The following is a 27,725-nucleotide window of genomic DNA, read 5'->3' as shown; positions in this document are numbered from 1 at the left end:
TTGCAAAAAATATCAAAATAAAGGAAACATATTTTACAAATGTATTATAAATAAAGGTATGTGTGGGTCCCTTGAAAATGGATAATAGTGATTTTTGTCAATGAAAATTTGGTTCTGCTGGTTGAATAACTACCTTGCATTAGTATTTAGTCAGGCAAAAGTTCAACATGCTGGACAACCAAGGAATTTAATATTGAATCAGGGGGTCACCAAAATTAATGTAGGCAAAACCACTGCAATGAAGAAAATGGCACTAAAGACTGACAGACCCAAGGACCAGATGGTTTCCATGCCCGATTTCTAAAAGCAGATGAGAACATTGCAAGCACCCTAAGCATAATTTTCCAAAATTCTCTCAATTTGCAATTTCTTTAGATTGGAAAATTGTGTATGTCACTCTGCTATTTAAGAAAGTTTATTAAGAGAGGAACTAGGGAATTATAGACCAGTCAGTCAACCAACTCGGTTTCTAATTAAGACTAGAGTGACAGAACAACTTGTAAAACTGAAAGAGAACTTGGATTTGTAAAGGGTCCAAAGCTGGGTACAGAGACAGCAGCAATGTGGCCCTCTCAGACCACAATTTGGTCTATCACTGGCCTAGGGAGGTGGCCAGCAGACTTGAGGGAGAGGGAGTTGTAAGGTAGTCCTTGTGGGGAGGGGGTTGAAAGGATAGTCGGGGAGGGGAGGGGGAGGGATAGCTTCTGTAAGGGGAAGAGAGGCCTGAGAGTGGAGGGTCCGGGAGGGGAGTGGGGGGGATGGGTTGTAATAATCTGGGTACGCCACTCTCCTAGCCCCACACAGATAGTAAGCAATTATTAATTAAACCAGAAGGAAATCCATCCAATAATGATGAATTCGTGGGGAAGGAGACAGAAGGCCAAGGAACTCGGTCAAGCCAGGTTGCCCACTCCCCCAGGCTGTCATCAGCATCCCCACATCGTGCTTCAGAAGTCTGAACAGCCTCCCGCTCGCAATATCTACTCTCTTCAGCACCCCACATTCCTCAGGTGCAATCAGCAACCTTCCCACCCCAGTCCTCTGGCGAAGTGTCCCCCCTATTTCCCTCCAGAGTTAGTCACCATACTCCTCAGGGGGGTGTTTTTGAGGACATTCCTACAGCATTCCCGCTGTTCTGCCGGGAGTCTCCTGTTCCCAGCAGAGTAGTTGCTTCAGCAGTCTGGTGTGAGGAAACATCTCTGAGAGACTAACATCTTCCACCGGACCCGAAAGTTGAAAAGATAATCAATCGTGAAATATCTGACATTTCGAATCTATTGAAGGCAGAACCAACACTTGCCTTCGCGGTTGTTGTAGTTTTTATCTGTTTGGAATTAACCACCGATTGTGCATTCTGCAGCAAGCTGGCTTGGCCGAGCTTCATTCGGTTGCTAGGATAAACATCACGTGCCCTTGGCCTTCTCTCGCTCTCCCTGCCAAAGAATAGCATCATCATTGGATAGATTTCGTTTAATTAATAACTACTTAGGGTCATGTGTTAAAGGATTTTTTTTGAAGGGGGAAAAAAGACGCAGGTCTAAAAATATAAGTTTAATGGCGAAGGAGATGGGCAAAATAATTATCCGAAAGATAGCGACGCACAAACTTGATTAAAGATTTGATTGACACAACAATCGACCAATGGCTGGATGGAATGAAGGGTGGGCGTGACAGCGTGCGGAATTTCAGCCAATCAGCGGGATGGAGGGGCGGGATATGCCCTTGCTATCAAGGTAGGATGAGGCGAGGCTGACGTCACCCGCATCCATTGGATGTTTGCGGAGGAAGAGTCAAGATGGAGTTCTTCATCGGGAATCCGTACAGTACTCCAGTAGGACAATGTATAGGTGAGTGCTCCTCATCTCAGCCAACCTTAACACAAACACTCCACCACCGCTCTATCACCGCACACTTTATTCCTCAAGTCCCGTCAGCATTTATTGTTGTTTTTTAGATCGGTCTCACGAGGGTGCCGTGTCAACGTCTTGACGTTTAATTTCCTTCAGGGTCTTCTTTCCTGATTTAGTTTTTATCTTTTTTTTAAATGAAGAGGAAAGCGATCACTTAAGTTTTTTTTAGTGTTTTGTGTGAAATGTTTTTTTTTCAGGGTGACGCATGGTGTAAGGGTGGAGGTTCCGCCCCAAAAAAAATGTTTGTTTACATTTTTGCAATGTCATTGGAAAGCTGTTCGGCCCAAGGTTTTTTTCCCCTAAATTTTACAAATGGACGTGTTCACCTACTTGCGCGTTTGCAATTTTAGGAGCAGTCAGAGATTGCCCTAGCCGCTTTGGTCCTGTTTATAACTGCTTGTGACTGACACCAGCTTGAACCGTTTTTGATTTGATTTATTATTGTCACATGTATTAGTATACGGTGAAAATTATTGTTTCTTGTGCGCGATACAGACAAAGGATACTGTACATAGGAAAGGAGAGAGTGCAGAATGCAGTGTTACATTAATAGCTAGGGTGTAGAGAAAGAATAACTTAATTAAGGTCCATTCAAAAGTCTGATGGCAGCAGGGAAGAAACTGTTGTTTTTGAGTCGGTTGATATGTGATCTCAGACTTTTGTATCTTTTTTCCAACCGAAGAGGGTGGAAGAGAGTATGTCCGGGGTGCGTGGGGTCCTTGATTATACTGGTTGCTTTTCTGAGGTATTGGGAAGTGTAGACAGTGTCAGTGGGTGGGAGGCCAGTTTGAGTGATGGACTGGGCTTCGTTCACGACCCTTTGTAGTTTCTTACGGTCTTGGACAGAGCAGGAACCATACCAAGCTGTGATGCAAGCAGAAAGAATGCTTTCTATGATGCATCTGTAAAGGTTGGTGAGAGTTGTAGTGGACATGTCAAATTTCCTTAGTCTTCTGAGAAAATAGAGGCATTGGTGGGCTTTCTTAACTATAGTGTCGATATGGCAAGGACCAGGACAGGTTGTTGGTGATCTGGATACCTAAAAACTTGTAGCTCTCAACCATTTCTACTTCGTCTCCATTAATGTAGACAGAGGCATATCCTCCACTACGCTTCCTGAAGTCGATGTCTGTCTCCTTCGTTTTGTTGACATTGAGGGAGAGATTGTGGTCATCACACCTGATTCTCTATCATTCTCGTCATTGTTTGAGATCTGACCCACTAGGTGGTGTCATTAGCAAACTTGAAAATCAAGTTGGAGGGGAATTTGGCAACACAGTAATAGGTGCAAAAGGAATTTAGTAAGGGGCTAAGGACACAGCCTTGTGGAGCACCAGTGTTGAGGATGATCATGGAGGATGTGTTGTTGCCTATCTTTACTGATTGCGGTCTGTGGGTTAGGAAGTTCAGGATCCAGTTGCAGAGGGAGGAGCTGAGCCCCAGGCCAAGGAATTTGAAGCTGTAATGGTGTTGAAGGCTGAGCTGTAGTTGATACATAGGTGTCTTTGTTATCTAAGTGTTCCAGGGTTGAGTGCAGGGCCAGGGAGATGACGTCTGCTGTGGACCTGTTGTGGCAGTAGGCAAACTGTAGTGGATCCAGGCAATCTGGGAGGTCAGAATTGATTCGTACCATGACTAACCTTTCAAAGCACTTCATAATGATGGATGTCAGAGCCACGGACGATAGTCATTAAGGCATGCTGCCTGGCTTTTCTTTGGTACTGGGGTGATGGTGGTGGTCTTGAAGCAGATAGGGACCCTCAGATTGTTGTAAAGAGAGGCAAATACCCCCGCCAGTTGGTCCACGCAGGATCTGAGTGCTCGTCTGGATACCTCTTCCAAGCCAGTGGGTTGACCTTTGAGAAGGCTGCTCTGACGTCTGCAATGGTGACCTCGGATCCAGGTTCATGTGAAGCTTCCAAGGTGGAGGGCACGCATTCGCTGACCTCTTGCTCAAAACGGGTATAGAATGCATTGAGCTCATCAGGCAGGGGTGTGTTGGTGCCAGCGATTTTACATGCCTTCATTTGTAGAGCCTGTTATGTCTTGCAGACCTTGCCATAGTTGGTGGGGGTTCGTGTGGCTAGCCTGGGACTCCAGCTTGGTCCAATGCATTCCTTTTGTTGTTTTGATTTTATCCTTCTGGTAATGTCAGCTTTATGGCAAATGAAAGAGAATTTGGTCATTTTAGAAACTGAAGCTAAATGCTTATCTCAGGTTTGATTTGCAATTTTTGATTTGTTCACTCCCAATCTTGATGCAAAATGTTTTGTTGGGTGACCCATGTGTTTTGTATGATTTGACTGGATATAAATTAAAGAGCAGATCCCAAGAGCCGAAAGCAAAGATGACTATACCAATCATGGTGATCTGTTTTGGCTGATTGCTCAAAAGTACCACCAACTTCTCAAGTGAGTTTTGATTAGCACTACAAGTCAGAATGCAGACTTGTTATTAGTATCATTCTTTTCCTTTTCCCTAAATTGAAACATTAAAATCTTTTAAATAATACCAAATGATGACTTGCTGTATTTATATGATCAGTAGATAACTGATCTAAATGTGGGATTAGGGTAGTGTAGTTTAATGGATATACATGCTGTAGATCTTGATTAAATGTTTTTAAAAATGCAAAATGTGTGTCTAAATTAAGGATTTGTAAACCTTATTAGTGCTGTTGTTTTGTGCTGGGTAAGACTTTGTCTTTTTCTTTAAGCTTCTTGGTCTTCCTAAGCTTATCTTTTTTCTTCTTGATCTTCTATGCTGTACAGCATACCTAATCAAAATTTTAAGTATGCTAACTCACTGAAATATTGCTCAGCAGAGATCCACCAAAAATAATTTGAAAGGCTGCAATTTCAACCATTTATATTTGTCCTAATTAAATATAAAGCAAACAATTTATTATTCTTAGTGATATACAAAACTTGTTAATTATATTGCTCAAAATGAAAATGAATACTTCTTGCTTAAAGCACAAGATCTCCCAATATTCAGCATGAATTCTCATTAAACTGGCAACTATCCTCAGAGACAGTAAAGTTGCCGATGTGAGAAATGGGAAATTCCTACTGATGGAGTTTTGTAGAAGAGATAATCGTCAAAGTGTGAAGTTGTTTTTTCATGGCAGAAGATAAGAGTCCTTTTTTTTAAATACTTTTCCAATTCAATCAAATCAAGTCCAATTCAGAGTCTCAACAAGTTGAGACATTTCCGATCCAAGCTGACAAGACAGGGTATGCAACCCTTTACCCTGTCTTGGGCCTGATCTACATAAGCCAAGCTGATTGGAGTAGGCGGACGTCTCCGCCTCCGTGGCTTGATCTCATTTGCATCTTGGCCAAAAGGCCGAGATGCCGCTTTTAAAAATTGCTTCATATGAAAATGAAGCTTAAATGCAACCCAATGGCCATGACCAAGTGCAGCATCAGCAGATCGCTTCTCGGCCTTTTGGCTAAGATCAAGTGTAGTATGGTCGGCAGCCCATGGTCGGCCGCACATGGTCGAGGTCATTAGGTTATACTGAAGCTTCATATGTTTCATATGAAGCAATTTTTAAAAGCGGCATCTCGGCCTTTTGGCTAAGATGCAAATGAGCTCAAGTCTTGGAGGAGGAACCTCCCCCTTCTCCAATCAGCTTGGCTCATGTAGATCAGGCCCAGGACAGGGTGGTTTGGTTGCTCGCCCTGTCTTGTCAGCCTGGATCTGAAATGTCTCAACTTGTTGAGACTCTGAATTGGATTTGATTTGATTGAATTGGAAAAGTATTTTAAAAAAATCAGCAGACCACACTTGATCTTAGCCAAGTCCTTTATGTGATTTTGAATCCCTTGAGGTTGTGTAGTTGACCCATAAGCTTGATATTGGCACTGGATACCAAAAAGGACTAGAGTATTTGATATTTACTAGGGTACAAAAGTGTACTGAAAAAATAATCCATGGAAGTGGTTAAGCAAAATTTGATCTATCATTCAGTATATGCTACTTCACATTGAACAGTTGTACTTAACACATGACTCAAAAGGAAAGTTTTGTACAAAGTATTTGATCCTGTCTCAAATTAATTAACTTGCATTTACATAGTTCCTTTTGCGATCTTTAGTATTCACCAGAAAATGCTGTGGTAATGTAGGAAATACAAATCAATCCACGAACAGCAAGGTCACACAAACACCAATTGAGATAATTACCAGATAATGTTTTAGTGATACTGGTTGGGGTATAAATATTGAATGGGACAATGGGAAGTCAGTGCCTGCTTTGCTTTGAACAAGATCTATGGAATCTTTTAAGTCCACTTGAGAGGACAAAGGGTATTGGATTACTGTTTCATCCAGAAACTGGTACTTCCCTCCGAACTCCTGACGTATAACCTGGATTTTGTGCTCAAGTGACCTCTGGCACAGAAGGGAAAGCCAGTATTGTGCTGCATCTGCCATCCAAATCTTCAATTCACTTCTTAACAAAATAGTGGTCTGTAAATGACCACACATTTAACTTTAATAGTACTAAATGATGTGAAGCTGTGCGTCTAGACATAGCGAGAGGTGCAGTTTTTTGGTGGCTTCATGGCAACACCACCTGTGTCAAACATACACACTGATTGTGATGATGGAAACCACTTTAATTGGATATAGACAAGCTGAAAGTTCAAAAATGCTTGTTTTTTGTCCCACTTTGATCCTTTGACATATGCTAATGACAGTGACTGCATATAATTTTCTAGAATATGCAGATTGCTAATTTCCAAGGGTGACTGTATTTTAAAAAGTCAAGTTAAGACTGGTGCCATACTATTGTGTGACAAATCTCATCTAACAAGTTTGTATATAGTGAGACACATGGATCTCATTAGTGACAGTGAAATCAAATGCTTTTAATTTTGTTGGAAGATGATTTGCTACTTTAACTGTCGATTTTGTAGTTGACTGCATCTTTAACTTGCTGTAATGGTTTCATAATTGTCATAAAAGCAAATTTCTGCGGATGTTGGAATCTGAACCCAAAAGAGAAAATGCTGGAAAATCTCAGGTCTGGCAGCATCTGAGAAAAGAGCTGACATTGAGTCAAATCATAATTGTCATACCTGTCATGTGAATGGCCTTGTTGAGAAGTCTAGAGTTGTTGCCAGATTATGAAGGTTATTGTTTTTTAAAAATTAAATTTCTAGCAATATTAGGAAGTTCTGCTGCAGTGAATTTGGGACAGTGCCCTGTATTTCTAATTGATCATGCCAATGACAAACGCTTTTCCTGAGTGAAATCCTATCTGAATTGCTTCTGCTTCTAATCTATACTGTCTGACCAGCATGATAACCAGGCAGATCCAAATGAAGGCGGTCGTAAATGTACATAATTTTGATACTGAAGCAATTCTGGCACTTTGTGCACAGCAATTTGTTGCAAACAATAACTCTGGCCAGAAATTCTTAATGTCAGCACTAATTACTTGGTCTAGTAAATCTGCCCACTGTTTTTTATAGGAAAAAAGGCAACAAATAATGGATTCATGCCCAGGCTGAATTCAGTTTAAATGATTGTGCCTGCCATGATGCTATTATATCTTTTGGATTTTACATAGCTTGCATTAAAATAAGTGTAAAATTAACAGCTTTGGAATCTTTATCCCTCCAAAGATGTTTTTGCATCTTTATTTTTAGACACCACTTATTTCAAAGGATCTTGGTTGCTTAATTTAATACTGTGCAGTTAAAATGGGTATTTGTAAAAATTTAGACTGGCTTTAATTTAATTGCCTGCAGTCCAATTACTGGATCCAAAATTACAAAAAAAGAAAACTTAGTTTGACATAGATGGAAACATGAGACAAAGCATTGAATTAGCAAATAATACCGAAGTTTATTCAACACCAGCAAAATGGAACAACCAAAGACTAATCAACTTAATGAACTAAAACTTAACTAGTAAGAGGAAACAAAGTTTTGGAAAGGATTATAAGAGATAGGATTTATAAGCATCTAGAAAGGAATAATTTGATTAGGGATAGTCAACACGGTTTTGTGAAGGGTAGGTCGTGCCTCACAAACCTTATTGAGTTCTTTGAGAAGGTGACCAAAGAGGTGGATGAGGGTAAAGCAGTTGATGTGGTGTATATGGATTTCAGTAAAGCATTTGATAAGGTTCCCCATGATAGGGTATTGCAGAAAATACAGAGACATGGGATTGAGGGTGATTTAGTGGTTTGGATCAGAAATTGGCTAGCTGTAAGAAGACAGAGGGTGGTGGTTGATGGGAAATGTTCATCCTGGAGTTCAGTTACTAGTGGTGTACCGCAAGGATCTATTTTGGGACCACTGCTGTTTGTCATTTTTATAAATGACCTGGATGAGGGTGTAGAAGGCTGGGTTAGTAAATTTGCGGATGACAGTCGGTGGAGTTGTGGACAGTGTGGAAGGATGTTGCAGGTTACAGAGGGACATAGATAAGCTGCAGAGCTGGGCTGAGAGGTGGCAAATGGAGTTTAATGTGGAAAAGTGTGAGGTGATTCACTTTGGAAGGAGTAACAAGAATACAGAGTACTGGGCTAATGGTAAGATACTTGGTAGTGTGGATGAGCAGAGAGATCTCGGTGTCCATGTGCATAGATCCCTGAAAGTTGGCACCCAGGTTGATAGGGTTGTTAAGAACAATACAGCACAGGAAACAGGCCCTTCGGCCCTCCAAGCCTGTGCCGCTCATTGGTCCAACCAGACCATTCGTTTGTATCCCTCCATTCCCAGACTGCTCATGTGACTAAGAAGGCGTACGGTGTGTTGGCTTTTATTGGTAGAGGGGTTGAGTTTTGGAGCCATGAGGTCATGTTGCAGCTGTACAAAAGTCTGGTGCAGCCGTACTTGGAGTATTGCGTACAGTTCTGGTCATCGCATTATAGGAAGGATGTGGAAGCATTGGAAAGGGTGCAGAGGAGATTTACCAGGATGGTGCCTGGTATGGTGGGAAGGTCTTATGAGAAAAGGCTGAGGGACGTGAGGCTGTTTTCGTTAGAGAGAAGAAGGTTAAGAGGTGACTTAATAGAGGCATACAAGATGATCAGAGGATTAGATAGGGTGGACAGTGTAAGCCTTTTTCCTCGGATGGTGATGGCTAGCACGAGGGAACATAGCTTTAAATTGAGGGGTGATAGATATAGGACAGATGTCAGAGGTAGGTTCTTTACTCATAGTAAGGGCGTGGAATGCCCTGCCTGCAACAGTAGTGGACTCGCCAACATTAAGGGCATTTAAATGGTCATTGGATAAACATATGGATGATATTGAAATAGTGTAGGTTAGATGGGCTTTAGATTGGTTTCAGAGGTCGGCGCAACATCGAGGGCCGAAGGGCCTGTACTGCGTTGTAATGTTCTAAAGGTAAAATATACTTAAAACCCCACAGTTTTCACACCTTCATATAGTTGGCCAATCCAGAAGTGGAAAACAACCTCAACCTTTCACACCTTCACATCTGCCTTCGACAAAAACTATCTTCCTAGGATCCAAGATGATAGGAGTGCATTGCTGTTCCAGTACCATCACAATCTGTGCTGAAAATAATCTCTCCTCTCCCTTCACATGGTGTACACAACCAATATGATTCCCATTTTTTAACCTAAAGACAACTGTTGGCTTCTTAATCTATGTTGTCAGAAATGGCTAATTGGTTAATCTTGGAAGGGTTAATTTAATTGGTTCTGACTAATTACACATTGCAACCAATTGGTATTAAGTTTAAGGCAAATATACTTCTAATACAATCATCTGTTGCCAGTTGGTGATTGTTACTGTACTTTATTAGGTTAGCTTGTAGTAAGTAGATGGCTAGCAACATCACATGGCTTCTTTTCTGCCCATATGTTAATAAAAAATGTCCTTTTAAGAAGAAATAGTCAAGCACACTAAATCCTACTAAAGTAAAATCTATAAATTTAGGCCAGCTTGCACTTAATTTGCTAAGGCCTTTTGTTAGGGACCAGATTAGAAACTCAAGTTATGTTATGAAGTTTTTCATTCCAGGTGCGATTCTATTGACTCACTGGGAAGCTTTTATTAAAAAAAAACATTTTCACAACAGTTTCACTATAACAAAAAGAATTCATGTAACTTTTACCAATTGAAGTATTTAAACATGACGTGGTATGATTCTTAGCTGCTAGCTATCCCTATTGGTTTCAATCTAAGCAAAACCCTGAGGACGTAAACTCCTTTTCAAAATCCATCAGTGAAAATGCGCAGACTTGCGTGAGTTGCCAGTCCTCTAGAATTTGAACACCTCTGGACAGAGATATAGAGAGACACTTGTCTTCTGACTCTCAGCCAACAGCCTCCAGAGAAAGACCTGTCTTCAAACAGAACTCCAGAGAGAGAGGGACAAAACACATGTTGCCTTTTGCAGACCTCTGGCAAGACATACCTATTTTCTAGCAAGTTCCAGACAAGGAGGGAGAGAAAGAGCTGCTGCTCTTTTCAAATTCAAAACAACAACTGCCTGCTTGTCTCTCTAAGCCTAGCCCATTCACATGAGTCTTGTCAAGCAGCCTAATTAAACCTTACTCTGAAACCCCAGGGGACAACCCAAAAAACAAAACTGCATTAACTCAGATTAAAACAAACATCCCAGTAATTAGGAGCAATTATTCTTCTGCATGCTCAGCATGTGGACTGCCATTTTCAGACATATTGACACTATTTAAAACAATTGAATCTTAAGATCGCCTTTAAGAAATGTAGTTGTGTCATGTTTCTTGAAGGTACAGTATCATATTCTTGCACTGTTACGACCAGGTTAGAGAGTGAGAATTACTTCCATCTATTCACCCTTGTTGATTAGTCACAACTGTTACAAGTCAGGTTGGAAACTTCAAGGTGATCTATGAAGCTCAGCTGAACTGTAACATTTTACATTGAATTTGGCTAGGATGAGCATGAGGTTTTACTTCAGGTGTGATTCAACTGACCCACAGAGCGTTTATCAAAAAAGTTTAATTAAGAATATTGTTGACATGTATAGTAAGACAATTAGTAAGAACTTTTAACAGTTACAAACAAGAAACACAACAACCACAATAACGTATAACTTAAGGAATATCTCCAAGGTGTTCCAACCAAAGCCAACATCCAATACACAAAACCCTCCAAATAAGCACAATACACATAGGTTAATGCCCACTTGTTACAGGAATCCAGCCTCCTGGGTTGAATGCTGAAAATTCCTTGTGAAGAAACTCAGAGGTTGTAGTTGAATCTGTTTCCCAAAACACAGCTTCTTTAAGGCAGGAAGGCAATAAGCCTCTCCTTCAGCAAACTGATAATTTCAGAACCAAACAGAGGAGAGAGATTGTTTCTTAGCTTGCTGCTAAACTGCTTCCAACACACTTCCCAGGACAAAACTGAAAGCCCAAAGGAAAAAAAACTCCTATCACCTGACTGCCACAGCTTAGTTCCATCCCCTCATGACATCACTGAAGCTGTAAACTGCATGATTTAAAGAAAACCTTTCTTATACACTCACATGACACAACAAAGATTTAAGTATCTTTTTCAAATGTATTTAACTGTTTAAGCTGGTTCCTTTTTGCTCACAATCAGACAAGATTTTGTCTGAAACAGCAAATTTACTAACTGCCAAACCTGAGAGGAAGGAATAATAAAAACGTGACATCTCTCGCACGTTGGTATCAGAAATATGGGAAGTTAAGAATTGAATTTAAAGAAGAGTGCCCTCTGTTTTCAAGCCATAGATTTAAATATTGCAGCACATTTGGATTAGCTGGTTTCATGGATGCAGTCAGATGTCGAAAATGTTGCAATTATTACAAGATCTGGGTTTGCTGGTAGATTTCTAGTAAAGTTGGCTTCCAAACCAGGTAATACACTTGTTCAAAGAGAGGGAGAGAGTAGCAGCCCTCCAATTGTTTTCTCTGCTGAAAATGTTCTTGCAAATGCTTTGCAGTGGCTAGCAGTCTTGCCCCGGAATACTTCACCCATTATGTATTCCAAGGAGTTTTGAATGGGCCTGTCGTCTCAGTCATTGTTTCAATATCCAGTTTTTGCATATTAGTGTCTCTTCCTTAATGACGAATTTCGATGGGTTGCTGAATCGTAGAAAATGTGTCTCTTCTCACATCCCAACAGTAATTTTGTTTGCTTTCCGCCTTTACCTCGGAAGGTGACCTTGCATTTTTAAGTAGTTTATTTTGTCTCATTTTAAATTGCAAAATTCCCAGTCAGTTGAAAGCTGAAAAATCATAAAAGGGCAAAGCCTTGTGACAACATGGATCCAGAAATTAGGTTTGTTCTGATGAATACATGCTACCGTTGCAATTTTACAATTGGTTTGTAGGTTGAAACTGGAGCTGCAGTCGCAAAAGTTAGAAGCTATCCTTTTCGGCCATAGTAAAACCTGTTGTTCTGATGGGCTTCATTTGATTAAAATCAGAAATTCCACAGACATAGTGGTATGCTACAAAGCAGGATTTTCACTGGCTCAAAACTTGGCTATCAAAGTATTATACTTTTTATGTAATCTTTATTCACACTCAGTCATGGTTCTCCTCTCGACATATCAACATTAGTATAAAATCAGTAGCAGGAGAGGCAGTACTGTAGTATACCACTTGTACAACAGTAAATCATCTCATCCTTCATGTTGAACTGATTTTTGATATACAGTAATTTGATTTGAAGAGCCTAACAAATGGCTAATGGTAATTGTATAATGTGATACTAAGCTGTACAGACCAGAAAGTCTACGATTAATTAGTTAATCGTTACCGTTGTATTGCTGGAGATTGCATCCACCTCCTGGGATAGAGATGGATAAGAAATATTTTTTTCACCCTTGCTTAGTATTCAGTCACTCCAATTGGATTTTATGAATTTCAGATGAAGGAAAACTTTTGTTTCTTTGTGATGTTTAGTGGTAAATGGACCGCTAACATATAGGATTACAAGAAATAGGAGCAGGAGTAAACCATTTGGCCCCTTGAGCCTGTGCTGTCATTCAATACAATAATGGCTGATCGTCAGCCTTGACTCCAATTTCCTGCCCCATTCCTCATATCCTGTGATTTCCCCAAGACCAGAAATCAGCGACGTTAGCTCTCATTCTTCTAAACTCCATGTTTTATAGGCCCAATTTGCTCAGTCTCCCATCATAGGGCAGCCCCTCACCCCCAGTAAACCTTTGCTGCAATGTCTCCTGCAAGTATATCCTTTCTTAAATTATGGAGACCAAAGGCATGCACAGCACTCCAGGTGTGGTCTCACCAAAGTTCTGTTCAATTGTAGGAAGACTTCCTTATTCTTGTACTCCATTATGGGAATGCGTGAGGTGTGCACAGCTGTGACCGAGAGAGGGGGGAGTGTGTGTGTGTGCTTAGAGTTCGCCTGCATGACTGAGCGAGAGTGAGGGGAGTGTGTTTGGAGTACGCACACGTGACTGTGTTATGTTAAATAAATTTGCGAGCCTATTCAATTGTAGGATCAGCATCACTCCTCCCATTAAAATTAACAAAAAGGTAAGACTTAAGTATTTGTTGAATAAGAGAACTTTTTAATTTTAAGAAATAGAAAATATTTTGTTTTAGTATGTTTGACCTATTGTGTAATAATTTTTTGTGGTTTAACACTTCAACATAAGAATATTTCTGAGGGCTCTGTCAATATTGTTTGGAGATCAAAAAGGTTTCATGGCTGGAAAAGTTTGGGAAATCCTGTCCGGATCTATGGAATTTATTTTGTTTCGTTTCAAGTCTGGATGACCCTTCATCAGAGCTGTGAGCAAAGAGAATCAGTGGAAATTTATACTATGAAGATGGGCCGGTGGGGGGGTGGATGGAATGACTCAAAGGGAATGTAAATAAGGATACAGAAGCCTGAGAAGGTGCTAAAAAGTGTTCATTAGTGATCAGAATGCGTGAATGGCAGAAAAGCGATGCAGATTGTTAAAGGACTGCCTGAGAAATGTGGCAGTTGCCCTGAAAGGGGAGGTCGGGGGGGGGGGGGGGGGGGGGGAGGAGGAGAGAGGAAGGAGAGCTGGAATGGAAAGTGGAAAATTGGAGTTGAGAAAGAAGGATGATAGAATGGAAGAATAGGTTGAAACAAAATGAAATGACCAGTCCACTCCTCCATCACACCCAATACCTCACTCCCTGCCTACGGCACCTTCCCAAGCAATCGTAGAAAGTGCAACACCTGCCCCTTTACCTCCTCCCTGCTCACCGTCCCAGGTCCTAAACACCCCTTTCAGGTGAAACAGCGCTTCACATGCACCTCCTTCAATCTGGTCTATTGCATTCGCTGCTCCCAATGTGGTCTACTGTACATCCAAGAGACCGAATGTAGACTGGGTGACTGCTTTGCTGAACACCTTCGGTCCATCCGCAAGCAGGACCCAGACCTTCCTGTCGCTTGCCACTTCAACACGCCACCCTGCTGTCCTGTCCGCAAGACCGTCCTTGGCTTTTTGCAATGTTCGAGCAAACCCCAACGCTAACTGGAGGAACAGCACCTCATCTTCCGATTGGGCACTTTACAGCCTTCCGGACTGAACATTGAGTTCAACAACTTCAGAGCATGAACTCTGTCCTCCACCTTCACCCCATTTCCATTTATTTTATTTCATTTGGTTTCATCCATTTCATCATCCTTCTTTCTCACCTTCGTTTTTCCACTTTCCATTCCAGCAGTCCCTTAACAATCTGCACCTCTGTTCTGCCATTCACGCATTCCGATCACTTAATGGATACTTTTAACACCACCTCAGCCCTCTGTATCCTCATTTACATTCCCTTTGTCTCATTCCACAACCCCTACCCTCATCGTATAAATCCCCACTGATTCTCTCCTCTCAGCTCTTGACGAAGGGTCATCTAGATTCAAAATGTTGGCTCTATTCTCTCCCCACAGATGCTGTCAGACTTGCTGAGATTTTCCAGCATTTTCTGTTTTTGTTTCAGATTCCAGCATCTGCAGTATTTCGCTTTTATTTTATTATACAAGGCACTAGTTAGACCATGCCTGGAATACTGTGAACAATGTTGGTCCCCTTAACTAAGAAAAGAGTACTGGCATTGGAGGTAGGTTCACTAAGTTTATCCTGGATATTGTTATGAAGTGGAGGTTGTTCCCCTGTCTGAGAACTAACACTTAACCACTCAAAGAGGAGTACCTCGCTTCATAATCTTATTAAAAGTGTGAGAGAGGTAGTACGATCTGCTCTTTAGCAACTCTTTTGCATTTAAATTAAAAATAACTACCTGAGACTCTCTCTTTAAAATCAACAAGTAACACTTTACTGATCTAACCAACAGTGAACAGGTTAACTAACTATTAACAAACCGAATAAAACACCATTCTAATAGAAAGCTGTTTAGATAAATACAATTCGCACTTATTAACAAACACAGAAGATAGGAGCAGGAGGAGGCCGTTTGGCCCATCGAGCCTGCTCTGCCATTCATCACGATCATGGCTGATCATCCAACTCAATAGCCTAATCCTGCTTTCTCCCCATAACCTTTGATCCCGTTCTCCAGCCCCCCCTCCTGAAAATAGAATTTTTAGTCACTCTCAAAATTTTAATCAGGTATGTCATCTTCTGGAATCTTCTGTCTTTCTTCTGTCTGGAATCTCTGTCTTATTTTGCTATTCAGATGAGGCTTTGAGCTAAAAGCTATTAGCTGTGGCAGAGAGCAGTTGCTGTGTCTCTCTCTCGAGCTGAGAGCTGTCTCTTATACCCCTGATGACATACCAACATCCCCACAATAGGATTGGTTCTCAGGTTACCAAAACATCAAATTTAAATCTAATAGGAGGCTGTTATCCAAGTACCTAATTTAAATTGACTGGCTAAAATTCAAAAACAGCCTGTTGTTTTGGCAACACTACTCTTAGACCTTTGATACAATGTAACAGTCTGTGCACTGCATCTGCATCTCTTTTAAAACTAAAGTACAGAAAAAGCACTGCCTTTTTAACAGACAATTTTACAAACACCAACTTCGCAATAATATGGAGGGATCTTCTTGTGAGGAGAGTTTGAGTAGGTTGGGCCTGTACTCATTGGAGTTTAGAAGAATGAGAGGCAACCTTATTGAGAAAGACAGGATTCCCAGGGGGCTTGGCATGTTAGATGCTGAGAGGTTGTTTGCCCTTATGAGAGAGTCTAGGACAGGAGGGCATAATCTTAGAGTAAGTGATGAGGAGGAACTTCTTCTCTCAGAGGGTGGTGAATCTGTGGAATTCTTTACCACAGAGGGCTGTAGAGGCAGGGTCGTTAAGTATGTTCAAGGCTGAGATGGACAAATTTGTCTATCAGTAAGGGAATCAAAGGTGGTGGGGATCAGACGGGAAAGTGGAGTTGAGGATTATCATAGATCAGTCATGATCTCATTGAATGGCGGAGCAGACTTGATGGGCCAGATGGCCTACTCCTGCTCCTCTGTCTTAATATACAAATTCCAGTAATACTGCAAGGTACCCATAGTTGCTATACGGGGGGTATTTCACAGGGCTTCTCTCTCCCTTACCAATGGAAATCCAAGGGTTGTAACAAAACCTTGCTTTCTGGAACACTGGAACAAAGAGACCTGGGACTGGAGGCTGCTTACTTTACTGTCCCAGCACAACACATCCTTCAAGATATCACATGGCCACCTCTCTCATACCACTTTCAGTCTTTCCTTAAATATGTTTTTCTCTTTTACCTTTAAACCCATTGTTCTTTACTTTCTTTGTAAGTTAGCTTTTCAAGAATATAAACATCTTTCATGCTGTCTTTATGGCCACCACTTGCCAGTAAAATAACTTTGCTTTATTCATTTATGATTTTTGCCAGTTGTAAACCTTCATTTTATTTGACATTGAATTTCAACAAGTGAACACAAACAAATCCTCTATCTCCCTATGCAAATTTCCATCTAGGCTGTTTACTTGTATCCCATCTGAGCTTTGCTCATCTGCACTTCAAATGCTTGCTTTTGCACCTAGGCCTTTTAGTCTGATTTTTTTCAGTTTAACTAAACTTAATCACACACACAGCCCCATTGTATCCCATAGTAGTATTAGTAAAATATGTTTTCTTTAAACCATTGTGTTCATTTATTCCCTTTTTTTGTTTTGCTAGTGGGCTCGGGAGTATCTACCACAGTGGTCTGTTCGTGAGTGCGATTGCTGAACGTGAGGAAGCAGATTGGTAGCCTGCCCCTGTAGTCAGGGATGGTGCATGAAATGACAAGACAACTGAAAAAACTTTTGGAACAAGGATATTTCAACAATGATCGTGATTAATTTTTCAATGCATGGGACTAATCTAATGTTTTATATGACCTAGATTTTCCAAGGCATTTCATTAAAAGCCTTTCTGTGAGAGATGAGGGGAGTAGATGGTTTATTTGATGGCACATTCCGGACTAACTCAGTTCAAATTTTGTTGAAAACACTTTGCAACATTGCAAACCTGAACTCAATTTTAAAATTGCTTTCAGTGTGCTTATAATGAATAAACAATCTGGAGGACACTATTTTTTCTAGATTTCTGTTACACCAGTGAATCATAGAATCCCTAAATTCCCTACATTCGGCCCATCGAGAATCCCTACATTCGGCCCATCGAGTCTGCATCAACAACAATCCCACCTAGGCCCTATCCCCATAATCCCACATATTTACCCCACTAATCCCTCTAACCTAAGCATCTCGGTCCACTAAGGGCAATTTAGTATGGCTAATGCACCTAACCCGCACACCTTTGGACTGTGAGAGGAAACCGAAGCAGCTGGACGAAACCCACGAAGACATGGGGAGAACATGCAGACTCCGCACGGACAGTGACCCAAGACGGGAATTGAACCCAGGTTCCTGGAGCTGTGAGGCAGCAGTGCTGATCACCGTGCTGCTGTGAAGGAGAATTACAGCTTCAAATATATCAGTTTCTTTGACCGTGATTTGTTCTTCTACTTATGTATACAAACACTTTCCTTCCAAACAGTTAAATGTGCTTTCTATTTATATATGAGGTTTATGACCTCTACCTGCTATAAGAAATTCTGTCAAATCTACTTACAACCATGCATTTTTAAATATTCAAGGACTTCTGAGGGCATAGACTTGATATCCAGAGTCCAAGTGTTGTATTACTAAAGGCATGCAATCTGTGTATATGGAGTCACATATTATTGTGCCAAGCAGTGCAATATGTCTAGTTATACCAATATGAGAAGGTGCTAAAGGGTAGCTAAACCTGTATCACAGCTAATCCATGTATTTAATTCCAGAATTTGGATGGTACAGAATAGAGGCACTCCAGATTTGATTCACTTCTGTCGATGACAAGTCACTCAGTCATAAAATTGTTGGTTCAAGCTCCATTCTATGACATTAACACGCTTGGCTTAACACTTCATTGGAATAATAAGTTTACTATTGTCAGAGGTGCCACCTTTTGGATGAGACATTAAGCTCATCTGCCCACATCATAAAAGGTCCCATGACTGAGAAATAGGATGTGCTGGCCAATATTTATCCTATAACCAACACCAAAACAGTGTAACTGATCATATACCTAATTATATCTGTGTAGGACCTAGCAATATGCAAATTAGCGGCCATGTTTATCTACAGAACTGGCGACACTTAAAGTAATTAATTGACTGTCAAGTGCTGACGAGAGAGTTTTAAAGAATTGCAAGTTACTTTTTCCTTTCTGTTAACTGATAGCAGCATCTTTTGGGTAGGAGAGGAAAATTGATCACTGCTGATCAAGATCAAATAATTTATGGTGAAAAGTACACTTGTGTGAATAGAATTGAAGGTTCAAGCACAGTGGCACCGTGGTTAGCACTACTGTCTCACATAGAGCCAGGGACCCGGGTTCAATTCCCCACTTGGGTCACTGTCTGTGTGGAGTCTGAGTCTCTCTGAGTCTACATGGGTTTCCTCTGGGGGCTCTGGTTTCCTCCCACAGTCTGAAAGACGTGCTGGTTAGGTGCATTGGCCATGCTAAATTCTCCCTCCATGTACCTGAACAGGTGCCAGAGTGTGGTGACTAGGGGATTTTCACAGTAACTTCATTGCAGTATTAATGTAAGCCTACTTGTGAACACTAATAAATAAACTAAAAAAAAGATGCCCTGCTGTAACCTATTGTTTAGGTCTGACATGAAATACTGCTTCTCAAATGAGGTACAAAAAGATGTGTTTTCCCCTGGAACTGTACCCCATTAAAAGCCTGTGCCTTCTGAAGAAGAATGCAAAATTAATTCCATCCACATTTATTCTGCAGAAAATTCTGTGTCTTGGTTAATCCCTTAGTGACCTTGATGCATTTCTTCAAGCCTCTCACTGATTTCATGTTGATGTTAAAATATCTCTCAATTTAGCTGAATAAACTAAAGAAAAGTCAGCATTCACCAAACTGAAATATACCTAAGCAGTACTTGCCAAAGTTGTAAATGACATCCTATCTGACTGTAAGAAAGGTAAATCTTTCCTTATCTTCTTGACATGTCTGCAGCATTTCACACACAGTTGACTATGCTCTTCTAAATGATCTTTTTGGCCACATTTTCGTCATCCTGGACTAATCTCTCCCTCCGACTTGTATTCCTTTCCTTGCCAGTTTTCAATTGGAAAGTCCCTTGGGACCTTTCACTTTGTTTAAAGATGCCATATGAATGTTAACTTTTGATTTGATATTTGGATCACTAATTCACTAATAGATTGAACTGACAATGCACCTTTTAAATGTTGATACCATCATGTGCACGTATAAAATGTAAAAGGGTATATTTTAGTAATGAGAATGTTACATGATGTATAGATTTTCTTATTCTGGTGACATCAAAAGTTAGATTTTTAAACAAGTATGAAATCCCTGAATTTCTTACTACATTTCTCCTAGTTTGCATTATGGCACTGGGAACTGTCATACCTTGCAGGCTACCTGTACCAATTAGCAGTGGGACCCTGGAAAACCAGGCTTCTCTGTGTATGGAGACTTACCACAGGATCGGTTGCAGGAGGTTGGAGGAACCAGTCAGTAGGCATGGCAGTCTCCCAGAGCCAGTGGTTAATATCAGCAGCCGGGAGCAGTTGACACTTCTTCTCTGCCAGACCCTGCAAACCCATCTCTATGATGTGGAGATGCCGGTGTTGGACTGGGGTAAGCACAGTAAGAAGTCTCACAACACCAGGTTAAAGTCCAACAGGTTTATTTGGCAGCACAAGCTTTCGGAGCAATGTTCCTTCATTGGTTGAGTGAGGACTTGTGTTCACAAACAGGGCATTTACAGACACAAACTCAATTTACAAGATAATGGTTGGAATGTGAGTCTTTACAGGTAATCAAGTCTTAAAGGTACAGACAATGTGAGTGGAGAGAGGGCCAAGCACAAGTTAAAGAGGTGTGTATTGTCTCCAGCCAGGACATGCTGAGATGACCTTCTTTGAAGGAGATGCGTGTGTCCAAGAATGCAACTGATTCCAGAGAGTAGTCCATGGTGAGTCTGATACTGCCTCCCGAAGATACACAAGGCCAACACACCCGGCCGTCTCATCATATCAGGCAATGGGACCTGGGTGAGAACCTCTCCGGCTACATCAAGGGCATCCTGAAACCTATTGTACAAAGAACCCCCAGCTTCTGTTGTGACACTACGGTATTCCTACAGAAACTCAGCACACACGGAGCAGTTGAACCAGGAGCACTCCTCATCACAATGGATGTCTCGGCACTCTACACCAGCATCCCCCACGATGACGGCATTGCTGCAACTGCCTCAGTACTCAACACCGACAACTGCCAATCTCCAGATGCAATTCTACAACTCATCTGCTTCATCCTGGACCACAACATCTTCACCTTCAACAACCAGTTCTTCATCCAGACACACGGAACAGCCATGGGGACCAAATTCGCACCTCAATATGCCAACATCTTTATGCACAGGTTTGAACAAGACCTCTTCACTGCACAGGATCTTCAACCGACGCTATACACTAGATACATTGATGACATTTTCTTCCTTTGGACTCATGGTGAACAATCATTTGAAACAACTATATGATGACATCAACAAGTTCCATCCCACCATCAGACTCACCATGGACTACTCTCCGGAATCAGTTGCATTCTTGGACACCTGCATCTCCATCAAGGACGGTCACCTCAGCATGTCCTGGCTGGAGACAATACACACCTCTTTAACTTGTGCTTGGCCCTCTCTCCACTCACATTGTCTGTACCTTTAAGATTTGATTACTTGTAAAGACTCACATTTCAACCATTATCTTGTAAATTGAGTTTGTGTCTGCATATGCCCTGTTTGTGAACACAAGTCCTCACTCACCTGACGAAGGAGCAGTGCTCCGAAAGCTTGTGCTGCCAAATAAACCTGTTGGACTTTAACCTGGTGTTGTGAGACTTCTTACTGAACCCATCTCTAGCCAGGGTCTTACACTCTGAGGAAATCACCAGCAGTTGGTGGCTTTTTGCACTTTGCCAGGCAAAAGGCCAACTAAGTTCAGGTGATGGTTGCCTCGTCCGGACTGTTAGAAAATGTTGGGGGTATGTTTACTAGAATTTGAGAACACCTATTCTAGAACAGCAGAGGCAAGAAGATGAGAAAATGGGATGATGAGAAAGGGAAAGTTTTAAAAAATCTTTTCTCAACAGGCCTATTCTGTCATGGACTGCCCAGTCTGTTTAGTCTCCATGACACAGTGCACTGGTAATGGCTGGTTTGAGTTGCATTTAACAAGATCTGAGTTTAATTTGAAGTGTTTCATATCTGTTTTGCAGTGTAACCAGTGTATACATCCAAACTATCCTTTCAAATCAAAATCTTCTCTCTTCAATCTCGCTTATTAGGCTGATGGATTGATCTTTTGAGCACAGACAACGTCTTTAAGACAAACAAAGTTTCAGATATTTGGTCTTATTCCACGTGTTACACACACTACCTATGTTTTGCTATTCTTTGTTAACAGAACGAGCCACAGATGGATCCCTACAGACAGAAGACTGGACTCTAAATATGGAAATCTGTGATATTATTAATGAGACTGAAGAAGGGTAAGAATTAAACGGTTGCAGTAAAACTTTATGGTTCTTTTGTGTATAAAACAGAGAAAGTAAAATCTTGTATATGAGTAACTTTGGCAGAAGGAATGTATAATACAGTACCTAGGTGGGAACATTTATTAACTGGTGTGATCTTTCTCATCTTTTCAAATCCCTGATGAAGTCAGAGGTGCTACCACTCGTGTTCCATTATTTCACATTGTTTGCATGTTCTGTATTGAGAACAGTAGCTTTAATATTTCATGTTGAATGGAAAATTAATTACATATGGAGTGGAGAGGCCAGGGGTTGGGGCAGCGGGGGTAGAAATGCCACGGGTAGAGGTGGTTGTGGGTTGGGGAGGTGGTGGTAGAGGCCGCAGGTTGCAGAGGTAGGGAAAGTTGGGGAGACTATATTTGGGGTACTGTACACTGTATTGATCACCTTTTATTTTAAGTAAGTCCAAATGGCCTACTCCTGCTTCTAGTTTCTGTGTAAGGATGTAAATGCATTGAAAGTAGTTCAGAGAAGGCCCACAAATGGGTGGGCTGTCTTAAGGTTGGACAGGCTAGGCTTCTACCCACTGGAATTTAGAAGAGTAAGGGGTGACTTGATTGAAACATACAAGATCCTGTGAGGTCATGACAGAGTTGTTGTGGGGAGGATGTTTCTTCTTGTGAGACAATCTAAAACTGGGAGTCACTGTTGAGAAATATAACAGCCCATTTAAAACAGAGATGAGGGAAAATGTTTTGTCTCAGAGCACTGTGAATTGTTAGTTGTCTTTTCCTGAAAAATGGTGGAAGCAGAGTCTTTGAATATTTTGAAGGCAGATGTGGATAGATTCTTGATAAGCAAGGGGTGATGGGCAGGATGCAGATTTGGGATTACCATCAGAGCAGCCATGATCTATTAAATGGCAGAGCAGGCTCCGGGAGCTAATGGCTTACTCCTGTTCCTTGTTCATGTATCGGGAGAGACTGCAGGTTGGCGGGTCAAAGAGGAGGGGAGGGGGGCCCACACATCATAGGGGCGGCACGGTAGCACAGTGGTTAGCACTGCTGCTTCACAGCTCCAGGGACCTGGGTTCGATTCCCGGCTTGGATCACTGTCTGTGTGGAGTTTGCACATTCTCCTCGTGTCTGCGTGGGTTTCCTCCGGGTGCTCCGGTTTCCTCCCACAGTCCAAAGATGTGTGGGTTAGGTTTATTGGCCATGCTAAAAAATTGCTCCTTAGTGTCCTGAGATGCGTAGATTAGAGGGATTAGTGGGTAAAATATGTAGGGATATGGGGATAGGGCAGTGTAGACTCGATGGGCCGAATGGCCTCTTTCTGTACTGTAGGGTTTCTATGAAATCAGGGAGAAGAGGCTCTCATAACAAGGCCAAAGAATGCAAATCCGTTGTTATAATTGCTCAAGACTATTTCTAATTACCCTGGATCACTGTTAAGTTCTTTCCAGGTAGAAAACCAAAATTATAACCAATAGCAGAGAACAACTCTATTCATTATTCTGTCTTTTATTTCATTGTCTATTTGTGGACTGGGTTCCACCAGCAGCATGGAGACCCAGGGACTGGTTGCTTTTCAATTTCTTGAATTCAACACATATTTAGAAATACAATTTCCCCATTTTGGAGCCCGTATTCAGGCTCACGCATAAAAACATTCAACTGGGTAAAGTACTGGAGCATTACACTTGTTCACATCGACCTCAGATACAAAAAAAAGTTGTAAATATTATTTAAATCAAGAATTTTTAAAAAAGTTTTCTAAAATGCTCTTCCTGTTATTAAGAACACAGCTGATGTTGAACACGAGGGTAATCTAAATCCCAGAAGGGAAACTTGCCTGCTCTCAACTGTATTTTACAGTTTGGTGTAACATGAGGGAAAAATGTGAAGACCAATGAAGGATGTCCAGACTAGTGAAGTATGTCCCAGGCATGCGAGATAAATTTAAAGCAAAAATGTTTATTAAACAATAAAACACAACAAGAAAGCCAATTAGAAATACACTTAACTGCAACAATTGCTATACACAGTTGCCGGGATTCTCCCACAAAAGATTCTCCCACAAATTCTCCCACAAAAAGTTCTCAACGTGTGGGAAAATGGGAGTAAACCCCGCTGCGTTTTTCAGCGTGATTTCCAGAATGAATCTCCGACATTCTGTGCATCACAGAGTGCCCTAGCGTGATTCACTCTGAAAATTTGTGGGCAGGACCTATTCTCGCCCGAGAAGCAGCATAGTGCTGAGTGGGCCACTGCGCCGGCACCAATTTGTCAGCGCGGAGATCGGCGCAGTGGCCCTGCATTGCTGGCCTCCCGATCGCTGGCCAGCCCCGATCGCCCTCTTTCCTCCCTCTGTCAGCAATCCCAATGCAGAGTGGCAGCAGATTGCCCTGCCCCCTTGGCACTGTCCAGTGCCTGGTGGGCAGTGCCAAGGTGCCCCTTGGGCAGTGCCGGGGGCAGGCTGGCACTGTTCAAGGGGCAATCCCCCATTACCCCCAGCCTCCTGGGGGGACCTCAGTGGTCTCTCTTCCCTCCAGCAGGTTTGGGCTGCCTGTTCCCTGTTAGTGGGGAGCAGGAGTAAATCCCGCTGGAGTGAACCACTCCTGGCCGGGGGGGAGTGGAGATGCTAGCAAGCCCGGAGAATACAGTCCCAGTCTCGCTAATCAGATGGAAATCGCGATTTCCATATTGAAATCAGCTCTAATCTCCAGCGCGGAGCTGATGATGCTGTAAAACTGATCCCAGAAACGCACAGAGGCTGTGACACCCAGCGGGTAAGTCACGAAACAGCCCCTGCTGATGTTTCCCGGCCCACTGCACTACTCAAGCAGCGCAGTGGCTGGGAGAATTACCTCCAGTATTTTTAAATTTACCCTGTTCCAAATCCCTATTTTTATAACTTCACAGGTAAACCTCCCGAAACAACATCCCGTTGGTTTTAAAACTACATGCAAAACCAGGCACTTGCATCTTTCAGGTTGCTTGTGACTCAGGAAAGAACTACTATTTTCCCAAACAGGCTTTTCTCCAAGCACAGCTTGTTGGGAGATGACACAGCTTCCTGCTGTGGGCTGAATTCTCAGAACAGCTAGCTTTGGAAAGGTGAACTTGCCCCTGACATACTGGTTTTCCCTTTTGATCTTCGCTTACCTGAACTAATCTTCTCAGAAGTTGCTCTTCAGTACGGGGATGCAATAACTGGAAATGAGAAAATGGTTGAGGCATTGAACAGGTATTTTGTGTCGGTCTTCACAATGGAAGACACAAATAACATGCCAAAAATTGATGACAGGAAGGCTATGGCAGATGAGGACCTAGAAACTATCAAGAACAAAGAACAGTACAGCACAGGAAACAGGCCCTTCAATCCTGTGCCGCTCCTTGGTCCAACTAGACCATTCGTTTGTATCCCTCCATTCCCAGACTGCTCATGTGACTATCCAGGTAAGTCTTAAACGATGCCAGCGTGTCTGCCTCCACCACCCTACTTGGCAGCGCATTCCAGGCCCCCACCACTCTCTGTGTGAAAAAAAACGTCCCTCTGATATCTGAGTTATACCTCGCCCCTCTCACCTTGAGCCCGTGACCAATGTCATTATCATGAAAGAGGTAGTGTTGGGCAAGTGAATGGGGCTAAAGGTAGACAAGTCTCCTGGTCCTGATGGAATGCATCCCAGGGTACTAAAAGAGATGGCGGGAGAAATAGCAAATGCACGAGTGGTAATTTACCAAAATTCACTGGACTCTGGGGTGGTTCCCGCAGATTGGAAAACAGCAAATGTGACGCTACTGTTTAAAAAAGGAGGTAGACAAAAGGCGGGTAACTATAGGCCGGTTAGCTTAACTTCTGTAATAGGGAAAATGCTTGAATCTATCATCAAGGAGGAAATTGCGAGACATCTGGATATAAATTGTCCCATTGGTAAGCAGCATGGGTTCATGAATGGAAGGTCATGTTTGACTAATTTGATGGAATTCTTTGAGAACATTACATGTGCAGTGGACAATGGGGAGCCTGTGGATGTGGTGTATCTGGATTTTCAGAAGGCATTTGACAAGGTGCCGCACCAAAGACTGCTGCATAAGATAAAGGCGGGTAATGTATTCGCATGGATAGAGGATTGGTTAACAGAAAGCAAAGAGTGGGGGTAAATGGGTGTTTATCTCGTTGGCGATCAGTGACTAGTGGTGTGCCTCAGGAATCACAAAAACTCAGTTTGCAGGTGCAGCAGGTAATCAAGGCGGCAAATGGAATGTTGGCCTTTATTGCGAGAGGGATGGAGTATAAAAGCAGGGAGGTCATGCTGCAACTGTACAGGGTACTGGTGAGGCTACACCTAGAGTACTGTGTACAATTTTGGTCCCCTTATTTAAGAAAGGATATATTAGCTTTGGAGGGGATACAGAGAAGGTTCACCAGATTGATTCCGGAGATGAGGGGATTAGCTTATGAGGAGAGATTGAGTAATCTGGGCCTGTAATCATTGGAGTTTAGAAGGTTGAGGGGAGATCTTATAGAGACATACAAGATAATAAAGGGGTTAGACAGGGTAGAAGCAGCGAGGTTATTTCCACTTCAAAATACGGGGGAGTCAATTTAGAACAGAGTTGAGGAGGAACTTCTTCTCCCAGAGGGTAGTGAATCTTTGGAATTCTCTGCCCAATGAAGCAGTAGAGGCTACCTCGTTAAATGTGTTTAAGTCACAGATAGATTTTTTAACCATTTAAGGGTTATGGGGAGCAGGCAGGTAAGTGGAACTGAACCCACTATCAGATCAGCCATGATCTTATTGAATGGCGGAGCAGGCTTGCGGGGCTAGATGGCCTACTCCTGCTCCTATTTCTTATGTTCTTATCAGTGTTGGGACCGCAATTGTTTACGATTTACATAGATGATTTGGAGTTGGGGACCAATTATAGTGTGTCAAAATTCGCAGATGACACTTAGATGAGTGGCAGAACAAAGTGTGCAGAGGATGTTGAAAGTCTGCAAAGGGATATAGATAGTCTAAGTGAGTGGGTGAGGGTCTGGCAGATGGAGTACAATGTTGGTAAATGTGAGCTCATCCATTTTGGTAGGAATAACAGCAAAATGGATTATTATTTAATTGGTAAAAAAATTGCAACATGCTGCTGTGCAGAGGGACGTGGGTGTCCTGGTGCAAGGATCACAAGGAGTTGGTTTGCAGGTGCAGCAGGTAATTAAGAAGGCAAATGGAATTTTGTCCTTCATTGCTAGAGGGATGGAGTTTAAAAACAGCGAGATTATGTTGCAGCTGTATAAGGTGCTGGTGAGGCCACACCTGGAGTACTGTGTACAGTTTTGGTCTCCTTACTTGAGAAAGGATATACTGGCACTGGAGGGGGTGCAGAGGAGATTCACTAGGTTGATTCCGAAGTTGAGAGGGTTGGCTTATGAGGAGAGACTGAGTAGACTGGGGCTATACTCATTGGAACTCAGAAGAATGAGGGAAGATCTTATAGAAACATATAAGATTATGAAGGGAATAGCTAAGATAGAAGCAGGGAAGTTGTTTCCACTGGCAGGTGAAACTAGAACTAGGGGGCATGGCCTCAAAATAAGGGGAAGCAGATTTAGGACTGAGTTAAGAGGAACTTCTTCACACAAAGGGTTGTGAATCTGTGGAATTCCCTGAAGCAGTTGAGGTACATCATTGAATGTTTTTAAGGCAAGGATAGATAAATTTTTGAACAGTAAAGGAATTAAGGATTATGGTGAGCGG

General features: G+C 42.0%; 2 protein-coding genes and 1 pseudogene across 16 annotated transcripts in view; 2 read left to right on the top strand and 1 right to left on the bottom strand.

The window, feature by feature from the left end:
• The window catches only part of drc3 (dynein regulatory complex subunit 3), a 45,088-nt gene extending 43,662 nt beyond the window's left edge, over window positions 1–1,426 (bottom strand). The window contains exon 1 of the mRNA XM_078240248.1: window positions 1,301–1,426. The gene's annotated coding sequence lies outside the window, so the exon portion shown is untranslated. The remainder of the gene's footprint in view (window positions 1–1,300) is intronic.
• Window positions 1,427–1,745: 319 nt separating this feature from the next.
• tom1l2b (target of myb1 like 2 membrane trafficking protein b) overlaps window positions 1,746–27,725 on the top strand; it is a 76,326-nt gene continuing 50,346 nt past the window's right edge. For 4 of the 15 annotated variants that reach the window (XM_078240263.1, XM_078240259.1, XM_078240257.1 and 1 more), the window contains exons 1-4: window positions 1,764–1,847; window positions 14,865–14,984; window positions 17,033–17,188; window positions 21,895–21,979. In XM_078240263.1, coding sequence (XP_078096389.1) covers window positions 17,125–17,188; window positions 21,895–21,979 — 149 coding nt within the window. In that variant the 5' untranslated portion in view covers window positions 1,764–1,847; window positions 14,865–14,984; window positions 17,033–17,124. Of the gene's footprint in view, window positions 1,848–14,864; window positions 14,985–17,032; window positions 17,189–21,894; window positions 21,980–27,725 lie in introns of all 15 variants that reach the window. The other 11 variants (XM_078240249.1, XM_078240253.1, XM_078240255.1 and 8 more) reach the window with 6 other exon arrangements.
• Window positions 5,345–5,518, top strand: LOC144510972 (U2 spliceosomal RNA; annotated as a pseudogene).

This window comes from Mustelus asterias, chromosome 23 (genome assembly GCF_964213995.1).
Source record: "Mustelus asterias chromosome 23, sMusAst1.hap1.1, whole genome shotgun sequence".
NCBI classification, from domain to species: Eukaryota; Metazoa; Chordata; class Chondrichthyes; order Carcharhiniformes; family Triakidae; genus Mustelus; species Mustelus asterias.
This window is presented reverse-complemented; position numbering and strand designations above follow the sequence as displayed.